The 13538-nt window shown below is 34.5% G+C and overlaps 1 protein-coding gene across 10 annotated transcripts in view; it reads right to left on the reverse strand.

Moving 5' to 3' along the window:
- Btrc (beta-transducin repeat containing E3 ubiquitin protein ligase) overlaps positions 1 to 13538 on the reverse strand; it is a 186462-nt gene that overhangs the window by 63232 nt on the left and 109692 nt on the right. For 9 of the 10 annotated variants that reach the window (XM_071610976.1, XM_027930096.2, XM_071610975.1 and 6 more), the window contains one exon: positions 4808 to 4897. In XM_071610976.1, the coding sequence (XP_071467077.1) occupies positions 4808 to 4897 (90 nt within the window). Of the gene's footprint in view, positions 1 to 4807; positions 4898 to 12365; positions 12438 to 13538 lie in introns of those variants that run through there. The other variant, XM_071610977.1, reaches the window with a different exon arrangement.

Genomic DNA, 13538 nt, shown 5'->3' on the forward strand with positions numbered 1-13538 from the left:
TCTCTTATTAACTCAAAATGACCTTGGGAAATCACTTTGTTAAATATTTCTCAAAACCTCTGTAAACCAATTAACACATTAAATTCATATAAACATTTGAACACCAAAGAAAAAATTTATTTCCAAACTTCATTCTCATCTTTTTAAAACAGCAATATGCCTAATATGTAACATATCGCACTCCAGAGCTTTCCCAACCATGTCAGCCTCTATGATACAGTTAAATCTTACTGCACTCCCTGCAAAGCTAATGTGTAGACCTAACAGAGGCGCCTGTGCGAAGAACAGACCATCTGACATGCTACTTGTGGAACAGTATATTAAAGAAGCCTGTTAACATGTAGTTTAAAACTCAAAAGAAACTCTGAACAGCTGAAATGCCTTATAAATAGCACAGACCCAGAGGAAGTGCAAACGTCTGCATTGTGAATTGTAGATCTTAATTACCGACAATGGCTGGTACAGCAAGTAGCACAGAAAAAAAGTGAAACAGTTGCACTGTTCATGGTTGGCAATAATTCTTCAGGAAAATATTTACTATCAATCAGTTATGAGAAAAGGGACTCTGTGCTCGTAAAACAGCACGTTGCTTCTCATACCAGGACCATTTTGCTTCAGCATAATCTGAATTTAAACAGCTTGTTTCCTGCGGATATAATTTTGGAAATAAATAAAACAAGTCTTCTATCAAAATCTGGAGTGAGTAGAAAGGAACATCACATTTTTCAGTCTCAGTTTCAAACAGATTATTAGTCTCAAGCAAAACAACAACAACAAAAATATAGAACATTTACATGGGACTACAAAGGCTTATTTCCAAAATATAGAGACAAAACTTCTATCTGGGCCAAGAATCAAAGTAGATGTATTCAAACAACTAATTTTTTATGTGTTTGTGATACATGTGTGGCTATGTATAAGGGTAAACCTCAGAGTAACCTATAACCAAAAATTTCAATAGTATTTCAATAAATTCAGTAAAGAGATAACAAAAACAATTAATGTTCCAGTTTTCCAGTTAGTTTTCTTTAATAATGAGAAATATCATGCAGGTTGAGAATTAGGTACAATGTGATTATGGATGTTAAAGACTAAGCTGACAGACAATAATGACTATTCGTTTAAAACTACAGAAAATATAGAACTTATCATGTCCCAAACACAAATCTCATAAACTACAGGGTTATAATCAGGAGAAAGGTTTTTGAAAAAAATTTAAAAGACATTTCAGTGTCTCTAAATATTAGCTGAATTGTTACATTGATAAAATGACCTCCCCGTTTTTATTTTTAAATGTTTTTGTAGACCTCTTCAAATTAAAGATTTAGAAGATCACTGTCAGCCTAGGGTGGCTTAGTTTGTCTTACAGATGTTTTCTTATATTCTAAAGAGAAGTAATAGGTACCCACTTTATAGAGCTATAGTGTGACTAAGATTTCTGGCAAAGAAGAGTTATATAAAATATCCTAATGGGGGTCTGAACATAAGCTTTCTGCTTTTGAGGAAATAACTGGCATTGAAGTTGTCTCTAAAACTCACATAAACAACACTCAATAATAAAGTTTTGGACTATTAATTGGAATTTCTACCCAAATCAAAATCACTCTGATCAGAATTGTTTCCTTTTTTTGGGGGGGGGGGGGGAGGGGCGTTTGGTATTAGTTTTTATTTTTTAAATAGCTTTTATTTTTTAAAAATTATGGGCTAGGGTTGTGGCTCTAGTGTGGCTCTAGTGTGGCTAGAGTGTTCACCTAGCACGTGCAAGGCCCTGGGTTCGATCCTCAGCACCACATAAAAAATAAAATAAAGACATTGTGTCCATCTACAACTAAAAAATAAAAATATTTTTTTAAAAAAATTAATATGTGCATTAGAATTCAGTTGTTTTGAACTTCTGGACAAAAGGGTTGGTATCACTGTATCATGTGGAAATGGCTAGACATTCAGACACATTGGAGCACAATCTGAATCAACAACAGACACTTGTACGGAATTAAAAAACAACACTAACAAAAAGAAATCTGCAGCCATATCAAAATGTAGCAGATGAAAATATTCAGTTAAGGGTAAAAGGTGAAGAATAGAAAATAGGGACAAGCTTGCAGACCTACAAAAATAATGGCAAGTCATCTCTTTCAAAAGTCAAGCAATAAATGAGGTCAACAGAAATAGTATGGAATTTCAAGACACATATAACATATGTAAATAAAAGGAAAAACTTCACTGGAGGCTGTTGTGATGAACACATTTTTTTCAGCTACACGTTTTTATTTACCATTGAACAAGTGATTATTTGGCTCAAATACAAAGCAATGAACCAGAAGACAGGACGTGGACCAACAGAAAGAACCAGGAAGTTAGATGGTTGACAATATGAAATTAGAGAAATTATTGAATTAGAGCATTTAAAGAGAAAATGAAAGAAAATTGGTGTCAGAGTAATGTTAAAATAAGCAAGAAGAGGATGAGAAGGTCACTTATCTGGGAGCAAGTAAAACAGACTGATGAGCAGCAATGAGCAAACTTCCTTATCTAAGAGCCTGGAATAAATTATGCCATTATTGTCAGATGCCAAAAGATTTCTAGCTATAACATTGAAGTAGAGGGTGTGAAAAACCAAACAAATGACTCATAATACAGATACACACCAACATAACTATGTAGCCTAAGAAATCCTGGCTTACAAAGTATGAGGAAAACAAAAGGAACAGATGCTCAGTTGGCCAGCTCTCAATGAAAGTCATTAAAATTGTCACTCTGTCCATGGATTGGTGTTCGTACTAAGATTTTGCCTTGTTTAGCCATCTTGTGATGAAAGTGAGAGCAGTATGGCAACATAGGAGAAAGATTATCTTTTAAAGGCCCAAATAATTGTACCCCTACATACTCAAATGCTGAATAAAAAAACAGGGTCAATTAGCACTTGCTAGTTGTGAATGACTGAAAAAATAAATATATGCAATTTATAATAGCAAATTATTAAGACAGTTGAATTTAAGCATTTAACTGATGAACTCTTTTATAACTAAATAATAAATATTTTGCATTTCTTAAGAGTTATTCCAATGGTTATGTTTTGTATGATATATTTTCAGTTAATAAAATAGGCTCAAAAATGAATGCATGTTTTAAAAAATAAAAATAATAAAAAATATTGCCATTACTATGGTCTGAATGTTGTGGGGTTTTTTTTTGGGGGGGGTATGGGTGGGGGGATACTAGGCAGGGATTGAACTCAGGGGCACTCGACCACTGAGCCACATCCCCAGCTCATTTTTGTACTTTATTTAGAGACAGAGTCTCACTAAGTTGCTTAGGGCCTCACTAAGTTGCTGAGCCTGGTTTTGAACTTGCAACCTTCCTGTCTCAGCCTCCAGAGCCTCTGGGACTATAGGCATGCACCACTGCGCATGGCTGGTCTGAATTTTGCACCATCCCTAAATTCATGAGAATAGAACCTTTGGCTTAAGGGGCAGAGAAAGAGCACAAAAGAAAGAGAACAGAGAGAGAGTGAGAGTGACACACACCCCAGAGCTCACCTAATCCCTTCCATTATGTGAGGATACGGCAAAAAAATTCCATCTATGAAGTAGAATGAACCCTCATGAGACATCAAATCTACTGGTACCTTGATATTGGACTTCCTAGCCTCTAAAACTGTAAGAAATAAAATACTGTTGTTTAAAAGCCACCCAAGTTTATGGTGTTTTTATTATAGCAGTCTGAAAGGATTAAGACAGCTATCCTTGGATTTTGTAGCAAAGATGACATCAGTTCTGTCTCTAATAGTAAAAGTAAGTAATTGAGGGTCTGCATGTATCCAAATAAACTTTGGATAGTTGCAGCAACAACAAATTCTTAAGTGGTTGCAAGGCATTATTTTTGTAAAACACAAGTCTAGAAACAGAGACCATTCTGAATAGTAATTACTCCCAGGAAAAACAAAATACTTGACATTTGGGTTTAAGTCAAAGTTCCAGGGTAATTAGAGTTACGTGGAAAATGTGAGCCAAGGCAGACAGGGAAAGCTTCAGATCTCTTAACACTTAAGATTATTTTTGTATCTAGGCTATAGCTATGGCACATATTTATACATGAAAGAGGTAGCCCATATGCATGACTAAATCCACTTGTCCACTCAGATTAAGATCATCAAAAGCAGTGTTTCTAACATTAGTAACTCAATATTTAAAAGTAGTGACATAATAATTGTTTTTTCCTATCGCATATTTCACATTCTTAACAATGATGTCCTATATATATATTTGGTACTCTATACTTAATTGCATTTAAAAATCATGAAGGAACTTAATTTATAAAAATAATTATATCTTATAATTATTATCTTATACAAATCATTCTTATACAAATCTTACTAATCTATGATAATCTATAACTAGTGTCAAGCAAATGTGAATCAGTCTAAAGTGTGAGCAAAATACATAAAAGATTCTGTTGCAATTAAAAAGAGGTGGATGGGCTGGGTTGTGGCTCAGTGGTAGAGCGCTTGCCTAGCACGTGCAAGGCACTAAATTTGATCCTCAGCACCACATAAAAATAAATAAAATAAAGGTATTGTGTCCAACTACGACAAATAAAGAAAGAAAGAAAGAAAGGTATTAAAAAAAAAAAAGAGGTGGAAAACCCAATCTACAATCTCCTCTGGCTAAAATGATGTTTATTTGTATTCTTATTTTAAATATATAAGCCTATATTAATCTTTACTAGTCATACTGAGTTAAGATGCCTATAGACATGGTATTGTTATGATGTGGTATAATAAGTATCAGTGAGTATTATTACTTACTTTGGCCACACAATTTTCAGTCTTCATAGCAGTATTTGCTAGACATACTGTTTCTTGGTTTAAGCAGAGTCTGGCACAGCTGTTATAAGTCTATAAAGAAAATTTTTTAGAAAAATTCAGTTTTTTAAATATTGAAACATTACCATATATAGTTGTCAAATTCTGCTTTATTTCTCAAAATCAACACACCAATAGATTTTATTTATTTGTAAATTCCAGACTTATGGGAGTTGAGGGACAAGGTAAAGAAAGACACAAAGCGAGACCCCATAAAAGTCAACAATGTACCCATAAATAAGTATGTGAGTGGCAGTGGCTTCACTTTGGGTATGGAAGGTGGTGATAATGATTACATAGCATCTTTTAAACACAAAATTTATGAACTTAGTTCTGTTTAAAATAACAATAACTGGTCTAAGATAAACTTTCAAAAGGGTCCAGACCTAAAAGGATGTGTTTGATCCCTAGCACTGCAAACAAACAAACAACAAAAATCCTGAAAAGGGCAAGAGGATGTGTTTCTTATTCAGAACAACTGATCAAATTTTTTGGAAATATTCAGAAAAATAAAATTAAAAGAGATTCTAGATTCAATAATAGTATCTCATAGTACCTGGTAGCCCTATGAGATAAAATAGAATGAACTATAGGAAACAGATTAAAATTATTGGTTATACTTCCGTCATACTTTATGGCAAGCAATTATTATTATTATTATTATTATTATTATTATTATTATTATTGGCACAGGAATTGAACTCAGGTGCACTCAGCAACTGAACCACATCTCCAGCCCTATTTTGTATTTTATTGAGAGACAGGGTCTCGCTGAGTTGTTTAGCGCCTCACTTTTGCTTTGAACTTGTGAGTCTCCTGCCTCAACCTCCAAGCTGCTGGGAAACTCATTATTAATAACTAGCCAAATATATTAGGCTTCCTTTCAGTCTTCAGTTTTTTACTGATAGTATAAATCATGGTTCTCAAGCTTCCATGTACATCAGAATCACATGGAGGACTTACTAAAATACAGATTTGCTAAGTCCCCTCTCCAGAGCTTCTGAGAATTTGCATTTGTAACAGGTCCCCAGTTGATATTAATGCTGCTGGTCCTGAGAACTGTCTTAGAAAAACAGTAGTATAAATGTTTATGTTGAAATTAAGGGATTACTTGGCTGTGGTCATGTCTGCAAAGAGTATCCATTGTAAACTTAATGTTTTTCTTGCAGAAATTACTAAATATATCAGGAGAAATATTTTGAGCTTATGCAAATATTCTGTTTCTACATCAACTTTTGCCTGTTCATTCTAGTATCCACTGGTGGATCTTGCCTATGGTAATTTTTACTGTGGTGTTCTAGTGGTAAATTTTAAAATGTGTCCTTCCTTCTATATTATTCATCGGCATTCTTCTATCAGGAAGACTTGTGGCATCTTCTGCCATTTATTTACTCATTTCATTATATCACCCTGGACACATACATACTTAAAAAAATTCATTTATCATTCTATGGAAAGAGAATAGGAAGACAAAATAATTATTTTTAATGGAGAAAAATTAGCCAAGTGAGGTGGCATCTGCCTGTAATCCCAGTGACTTGGGAGTCTGAGAAAGAAGGATTTCGAGTTGGAGGACAGCCTCAGCAGTTTAGCAATACCCTCATAAACTTGAAAGACCCTGCCCCTGGGTTCAATCCCCAGTAAAGAAAGGAGAAGAGAAAAACAAAAATTACTGGATATATATAGCTCTCATCAATATAATAACATTAGTTTTCTTTTTAAGCAAATTAACTTTAAAAATTTATCCACTTGTTTTATTCTTGTATAAGTTGAAATTACTTCAAAACACATTTAAAAAATTGAGCATTTGAAATTAGTGTATAAATAGGGACTATTGATATAAATATATTCTAGGCTCAAGGTTCAGTATTTTCTTTGTAGTGCTAATACAACAAACATTTACTGTATAGGCATACATATTTTTTAATGCAACCTACAGCTTTAAAAAGACATTTGTGAAACAATCAGTATGTACTGAATAAAATAAAACTTTAAGCCAGAGTGTTCTGGTTATAATCCTGACAAAAATGTTTATATTAGATTAACTTTCCCCATATAATAATTATAAACTATGGGAAATATTTTAAAACAATGTAAACACACTGGAAATGGAATTAAAATGTACAGAGAAATTAGGGGAAGGGCAGAGTGGTCTTGAAAGGAACCACAGTAGATGAGATGTGCTTTTCCCCTGAAAACATTTACCAATCCACTAAAATTCAACTAAAAAGCCACAGTCTACTGGCTTGAGGTATCAAAAGGACAAAGTTCAGAACTGCCACAGAGTGGCTGGCAACTGAGAAAAGAAATTTCAGAAAGGAAAGAGAACCACAGGGGAAGAAGGAAGCCTCAAAAAAATACACATTTACCTCCCTAGAATCCATAGTTGTTATGGTTTAGATATGAGGTATCCCTCAAAAGCTCATGTATGAGATAATATAAGACCATTTAGAGGTGAAATGATTGGGTTATAAGAGCCTTAATCTAAATCAGTGTGTTAATCCACCTAATTGTATAGTAAATATAGGCAGGCAGGATGTGGATGGAGCAAATAGGTCGTGGGGGGACATGCCTTTGCAGTGTGTGTGTGTATAATCTCAGGCCCAGAGCAATGGAGTAGTCAGCTATCTGTGGACTGAGACCTCTGAAACTGTGATTACCAAATAAACTTTTGCTCCTCTAAAATTGTTCTGGTCAGGTCTTTTGGTACCAGAAATGAAAAAGCTGACTAAAACAATCGCTAATGCTCCCCTTCCCCATACACAAAAAAACCTATATAAATTAAGAGGAGACTTAAGGATTGGCTAAAAGATCTGAGCAGAAACTCCCAGTTGCTGCCCATGAGGAGATACAGAGTTTAGAATTCCTACCAAGTTAGAGGCACATAATAAATATTTCAAACTTTCTATCAAAAGTCAGAAAGACTATAAATCGAGATTAAATAGTATATTTTAGGACTAAGGGATCTGCTTTAGTAGCATGGGTAAAACCAAAATACCCCTGACCTTATCAAATATAAAACCAAGCCTCCACAAGGTTACAGTGATCAGTTACTAACTGAATCAGAGGAAGATAAAATAAGGCAGAGATTTTGCAACATATCATTTATAATATCTACTATATAACAAAAAATTACTAGACTTGTGAAGAAGCAGGTGAATGGAAACTATAGTCAAGAGAATAAGGAGTTAAAAATGACAGAGATGACCCAGTTGTGAGAATTAGCAGTTAAAGGCTCTACCAGAAGTTATAATAAGTGTTTGATGACTTAAAAACATAATCATAATGGGTAAAGAAGACAATTTTTAGCAGAAAAATGAAAACATAAAATGAAGCAAATACAAATTCTAGGATTAAAAGTACATTACTTAAAATTTATAATTCACTGGATGGGCTTTAAAAGCAAACTGGAGTTGGCAGAAGAAAGGACAATAAGCCGGGCATGGTGGCACACACCTGTAATACTAGCAGCTTGGGAGGCGGAGGTGCTAAGCAACTCAGTGAGACCCTGTCTCTAAATAAAATATAAAATAGGGTGGGGGATGTGACTCAGTGGTTGAGTGCCACTGATTTCAAGCTACAGATTAAAAAAAAAAAAAAAGAACAATGAATTTGAGAAAAGATCAGTCAAAAAGATATAAACTGAAAGAGAGGAAAGGAAGAAGAAAAAAAGAAGTCTCAGTCCAATCTCTGATAATCAAATGTGTAACTGAGTCCAAGGAGAGACGAGAATGAAATGGAATACCAAAAAAGTTATTAAAATAGTGCCCAAATTCTTCCCAAATTTAATGAAAACCATTGGCTTACTTTACTGATCTAAGATCAGCAAACCCAGGCAGATTAAATACAAAGAAAATACCAGTTCCAACATCATAATACTAAAAAACGGTGGGCATGGTAGCACATGCCTATGATCCCATAGGCTTGGGAGGCTGAGGCAGGAAGATTGAAAGTTCAAAGTTAGCCTCAGCAACTCAGCAAGGCCCTAAACAACTCAGTGATACCCTGTCTCAAAATAAAACACAAGGGCTGGGGTTGTGGCTCAGTGATAGAGTGCTTGCCTTGCACATATGAGGCACTGGGTTCGATCCTCAGCAACACATAAAAATAAACAAAATAAAGATACTGTGTCCATGTATAACTAAATCATATATATATACATATAAAAACACAAAAAGTCTGGGGATGTGGCTCAGTGTTTGAGTGCCAATCCCAGTAACCACCTCCCCCGAAGAAGTGCAGATAAACAGTGTCAAAGACAAAATTTTGAAAATAGTCAAATAAAAGAAAAAAAGGATATTATATAATTGGGAACAATGATATAAATAACGACAGGCTTTTCACACTATAAACAGTGAAAAACAGAGGACAAAGGGAAAATATTTTTCAAAGTGTTGAAATTAAAACAACAAAAACAACCTCAAATCAGTTTTCTTACATTAGAAAAGGGAATTAAAATACACAGAGAAATCTAGAACAAACTCTGGAGTTTGAATGGAATTAAAAGTATCAATGAGAACCTATGGTCATCAAAATACATAAATATAGATGTAAAATATTTTTTTTTTTTTTTTTTAATTTTTATTGTGGGTTGTTCAAAACATTACAAATTTCTTGACATATCATATTCCACACTTTGATTCAAGTGGGTTATGAACTCCCACCTTCACCCCATACACAGATTGCAGAATCACATCAGTTACACGATGTAAAATATTAATGTTTAAACCTTGGGCTTCTAAATAACTATTCTTCAACTAAAAGGAAACACTAATCCCTGGAAAAAATGGCTGATTCTAGGACCGGTCACAGAAAATACAAAATGAACCTGGAAATAAATAGAGATATATCAAAAGCCAGCTAAAGAGCCTTTCCCCAATCTTGAGCAATTTGAATATGAAGATACAAAGAGCCAGGCCAGACACAATGGCACATGCCTCTAATCCAGTGGCTGGGGAGACTGAGGCAGGAGGATCCTAAGTTCAGAGCCAGCCTCAGCAACTTAGCGAGACCCTGAACAACTTCACAAAACTCTGTCTTAAAATAAAGAATAAGCCTGGCATGGTGGTGCACAATTGTAATCCCAGTGGCTAGGGAGACTGAGGCGGGAGGATAGCGAGTTCAAAGCCAGCCTCAGCAACGGCAAGACACTAAGCAACTCAGTACCAAAAATAAATAAATTAATTAATTAAAAAAATAAATAATAATACAGGGCTAAGGATATGGCTCAGTGGTTAAGCACCCTGGGTTCAATTCCTAGTACCAAACAAACACAAAAACAAAAACAAAAAAACCCCAAAACAAAAAGTTAATAGGAGAATATAAATATAAATATGATACATTTGAAGGGCCCAAATTGCCACTACAACACAATACAAAATAAAAAACTTTAATAGCTATATACTTATTAAATTGAAATTGTTATAAAAATCTTCCCATATACATTTAAATAACTTTTTGGGTTTTGTTTTTTATTTTCATACTGAGGATTGTACCAGGGGTGTTCTACCACTGAGCTACACCCCTGGCCCTTTTTTTAATTTTTACTTTGAGACTGGGACTCACTAATTTACCATGCTGGCCTCAAACTTGTGATCCTCCTGCCTCAGCCTCCCAAGTGGCTAGGATTATAGCATGTGCTACCATGCCTAGCTTAAATAGTAAAATTTTTAAAGCCTCTCCAGAGAAAACTCCAGACCCAAATGGTTTCGCAGATGAATTTTATTAAATTTTATGAAAGATACAATACCAGGATCATACCCAAATGCTTTTAAAAGAGGTGGAGGGGAAGATTTCCCAATATAATTCATGAGGTCAGCATAACCCTGATACCAAAACCTGCCAAAGTCATTAAAAAGAAAATTACAGACTAATATCTCTCAAGAACACAGAAAACTTAATTCATGTAATTCACCATATTAACAGAATGTGTGTGTGGGGGGAGCAATATGACAAAGCTTAAATTTAAAAAGTTTTTCACTAAATTGAATAACTCTATAAACACTTCAGCAGGGGCTGGAGATGTAACTCAGAGTTAGAGTGCTAGCTTAGCATGTGTAAAACTCTGGTTCAATCCTTGGCATCTCAAAAAACAAAACAAAAAATATTTTAGCAAGTTAGGAATAAGAGGTAACTTCTTTAATCGTGGGCACCTAAAAAATTTCCAACTAACACAATACTTAATAGTAAAACACTGTCCTTCTAAAACTGGAAAAAGATGAAAATGTCTTCTTACCACATCAATTAAACATTATATTATAATATTATATTGGAGATCAAAGCCATTAAAATAAAGCAAGAAAAAGAAAAGGCAAATTAAAATTGGAAAGAACAAAATTAAGTAAATGATAGGAAATGAGGTCAATAGTCAAAAAATCAATTGTGCTTTCATATTCTAGGAACAGAGAATGAAAAAACATACAATAGTACTAGAAAACATTAAATACCTAGAAAAAAAACTTTAAAAATTATATTCAAGAAATGTATACTAAAGCTGAGCACAGAGGCACATGCCTGTAATCCCAGCGATTTGGGAGGCTGAGACAGAAGGATCAAAAGTTCAAGGCCAGCCTCAGCAATTTAGGGAGGCCCTAAGCAACTTATTGAGGTACTGTCTCAAATTAAAAAAATAAAAAGGGCTAAGTTCAGTGAAAAATTGCCCCTGGGTTAAATCCCTTATATTCCCCTCCTTCAAATACACACTGAAAACTAAAACACACTGCTTAAAATTTTAAAAACAAATGGAGATACATACACCCTATTTATCAACTAGAAGACTCAACATTAAGATGTTAATTTTACTGAAGTGGATACATAGTTTCAATAAAACTCCACCCCAGACCTCTTTACAGAGACACTGGGTCTTTTTTGGAGGAGGGGTGTGAGTACAGGGGATTGAATCCAGGGGTGCTTAATCACTAAGCCACAGTCCCAGTCCTTTTTAATATATTATTTAGAGACAGGATCAGGGTGGGTTGCTTAGGTCTAGGGCCTTGCTAAATTGCTGAGGCTGACTTTGAACTTGCAATCCTGCCTCAGCCTCCCAAGCATCCAGGATTACAGACATGTACCACTATGCCTAGCTCTCACAGACTACTTTTTGAAAGAACTTGCTAGATTGATTCCAAAATTTATTTAAAAGCACAAAGTATCTAGAATAATCAAAACAATATTAAAAATAAAAACAAATAGAGAAGATTCTTCTTGATTTCACTTATTATATAAGGCTATGGTAATCAAACGAATAGAAGAGTAGATATTTGGTTCAAAGAAAGATACCTACCATTTGTCCTCCTTGTTCTTTCTGTTTGTATGGTTTGTTTTTGTTTTGGGGATTGAGCCCAGGGGCACTTTACCTCTGAGCTACATCCCCAGTTCTTTTATTTCGTTTTATTTTACATTTTGAGACAGGGTCTTGCTAAATTGCTAAGGATGGCCTCAAACTTATGATCCTCCTGCTCAGCTTCCCAAATTGCTGGATTGCAGGCATATACCACTTTACCTGGCTTGTCCTCCTCATCTATAGGGACCAATACAGGGGTCTCACGACCTCAGAGGTCACCACTCACAGCTTTGTCCAGCAACAGCATCTTTTCTAGGAGGTTCAGAAATAGACAATATTCACAGTTAACAGGTTTTTTGACAAATATGCCAATGTAATTCCAGAGGGAAAAGGAAAGTATTCAGCAACTACACTGAAACGTGAATAAAACGTATGGCACAAATAATGAATCCCAAACTCGATTACACAACACATTGAAGAAATGCGATGACTCACAGACTTAAATCAAAGCTTCTACAAGAAAACTTAGAATAATATATTTATAATCATGATACAGGCAGATACTTCCTATCTAAAGGAAAAAAACTGATAGGGTAGACTTCATCCAAAAAACTGGTGTTCTCAACAAGACACACCATAAATAAGTAAGCCAAATACGTAAGAAAACATTCAGAACACATATAAATGGCAAGAGACTATAATCCAGAATTCAATACATTTGAGTTCAAAACTCAGTAATAAAAGGCAAATTATGCAATTTTTAAAAATGGCTAAAAACTTCACAAAAGGAAATATGTGAATAGCCAATAAGCACAATGAAAAGTACGCAACACATGCTTATCATACTTTCATAGAAAAATGTTCCTAACAACTTCATTTATAAAGATAGAAACAGCCCGCACCTACCAAAAGGAGAACTGAAAACAAAGTATAGTACATTTATTCCATGGAATAAAATAGTGAGAGAATAAACTACTGACGATAGATACATAGATAAAATCTCATAATAAATGTTGCACTGTGTAAAATCAGACTCCAAAAATGCATGATCCCATTACATGAATTTCTAGGAAAGCACAAAACTAATCTATAACAACAGTAAGCAATGTTTATTGTGGGACAGGAAAACTGTGGGTAGGAAAACTGGTTGGGAATTTTCTTGTGTAATGAAAATATTAATACAGCTTAACAGGGCTGGTGGTTACATAGGTAGACTGATTTATCAAGAATTCATTGACATACAATTAATATCTGTATAATTCACTATACGAAAATTTCAATAAAAATGTAACAAGTATTGCAGCTAATATTTTAGGGGGGAAAGTATGTTTGTCTAGTCAATTAATAAGAATATCATGCAGGCTGGGGATATAGCTCAGTTGGTAGAGTGCT

This window comes from Marmota flaviventris, chromosome 4 (genome assembly GCF_047511675.1).
Source record: "Marmota flaviventris isolate mMarFla1 chromosome 4, mMarFla1.hap1, whole genome shotgun sequence".
NCBI lineage: Eukaryota > Metazoa > Chordata > Mammalia > Rodentia > Sciuridae > Marmota > Marmota flaviventris.